At 36.6% G+C, this 2,167-nt stretch overlaps 1 protein-coding gene across 1 annotated transcript in view; it reads right to left on the minus strand.

Moving 5' to 3' along the window:
* LOC106878510 (sodium-dependent multivitamin transporter) overlaps positions 1 to 2,167 on the minus strand; it is a 64,847-nt gene that overhangs the window by 32,355 nt on the left and 30,325 nt on the right. The window contains exon 4 of the mRNA XM_052978456.1: positions 1,808 to 1,888. Coding sequence (XP_052834416.1) covers positions 1,808 to 1,888 — 81 coding nt within the window. The remainder of the gene's footprint in view (positions 1 to 1,807; positions 1,889 to 2,167) is intronic.

Here is a 2,167-nt window from a genome sequence, read left to right on the forward strand (position 1 = left end):
ACGCCGAACGAAATGCTTAGCGGTATTTCGTCTGCCGTTACGTTCTGAGTTCAAATTCTGCGAGGTCGACTTTGCCTTTCATCCTTTCGGAGTCGATAAATTAAGTACCAGTTACGCACTGGGTTCGATGTAATCGACTTAATCCCTTTGTCTGTCCTTGTTTGTCCCCTCTATGTTTATCACCTTGTGGGCAATAAAGAAATAAGAAACGTTAACACGCCGAACGAAATGCTTAGCGGTATTTCGTCTGTCTTTACGTTCTAAGTTAAAATTCCGCCGAGGTCGACTTTGCCTTTCATCCTTTCGGGGTCGATAAATTAAGTACCATTTGCATACTGGGGTCGATCTAATCAACTGAACCCTTCCCCAAAAATTTCGGGCCTTGTGCAGTACTGTTTCTACTTCGCGTATTTTCACCTATCACAGGGGTGGGGTTTGGAGTGTAACACCCGCGATAGTAGAGAGGTTACTGTATATGAAAAATCGCGCTTCTGAATTAAGAATGAGAGTCCCAAAACCATCTTGAAACAGAAACACTGGCAAAACGATACAAGGCCAGAAGTAGTTTCAGTGAGATTCTTGTACATATGGAGATACCCCAACTGAAAGATACGTATAGCTTTCGGTAGTGGAAGCAAAACTCTTATTTGAAGGTTGATTCTTTGGGATGAATCACATGTGATTGTTTAAAAAAGGTTAGAACGATAAAGCTAAAACGTATTTGAAGCAATGGACAACAGTCGAAATATCATAATGGACGAATAAATAAGCATCCTTAAAGTGAAACAACACATTGGTTGGTAAACAAAGGTATCAACAAATAGAAGAGAGAGAAGGGAACATCACCTTTCAAGTAACTCAGAATAGGTAAAGGTAAGCTTGCCAGAGTTTAATGCAGTTTAAATATAGAGATTAAGATTGTTTGGTATTGGATATTCATCACGTACAATGTTCCTAGTCAATTTAACCATCGTTGCAGGTGGACAGTGGAAATAAATAAATAGACAAAATCTCTTCCCTTTTATAAAAAGATTTAAAAAGTATGGAAGGCCCTACGTACAAAAAAAACTATGTCTCTTTAGGTCCATTTACGCGGGAGCTCTGAGCAAAATTTTCAGTGCATGACCATCCTTGGGACATAAGTAATGTGTGTAAAGTTTGATGAAAAGTGGTTGAGAATTGTGGAAATGTATGCGTTCAGTGTTCCTATTCAATTTAATCACCGTCGCTGGTGGACAGTGGAAATACACAGAATACTTTCACTTTTATAGAAAGATTAAAAAGGTATGGAAGATTCTATATACAAAAAACTATATCCATTTAGGTCCATTTACGCAGGAGCTCTGGGCAAAATGTTATAGTGCATAACCATACCTGGGGCATAAGTAATGTGTGTGTAAAGTCTAGCAAAAATCAGTTGAGGATTGTGGAAATGTATGTGTTAGTCATTCTACACACACATACGGTGATTTATATATACTAGATATATATATATGTATATGTGTATGTGTATATGTATATGTGTATATGTATATGTGTATGAGACAGAGAGAGAGAGAGAGAGAGAGAGAGAAAGGGAGGGAGAGAGAGATACACATATATACATTTATATATACATATATATGCATATGTGTGTGCATGTTTTGTGTATGCGCATGCGTTTGTATTGTTTACGTATATATCAATTACGAACGTGTTTAGAAGGAGTTAAGCAGGAGCAAATAGCAACTTGCTAATAGTGAGATGAGAACATTCATTTGATGAAACATATACACTTGAAAGAAAAAATCAGTAACTGTATACTTGCTTTAATTATGGCGACAAGCAAACAAAAGTACATGACAAAACTTTGAAACACGTCAGTCCAGATAACAGCTCTCAAGCCACCCTGAAAAAGATTAAATGCTAAATATTATACAAATATTATACATGATCATCAGGTCACATGTCATAACATAGATGTCAGAATAAGAATCTCGTACATGCTAGTGCTGTTTCCGACAACACTTTAAATGGCAATGTCATAATACAAGATATCAGTATTGACGCAGACATGTACGCACACCTAGGCACAAGCACACGCGCACACACGCACACACATACACGCATACATATATATATTTACATATATATATATGCATCTATATATAATATATATATATATATA

This window comes from Octopus bimaculoides, chromosome 1 (assembly GCF_001194135.2).
Source record: "Octopus bimaculoides isolate UCB-OBI-ISO-001 chromosome 1, ASM119413v2, whole genome shotgun sequence".
Taxonomy (NCBI): Eukaryota; Metazoa; Mollusca; class Cephalopoda; order Octopoda; family Octopodidae; genus Octopus; species Octopus bimaculoides.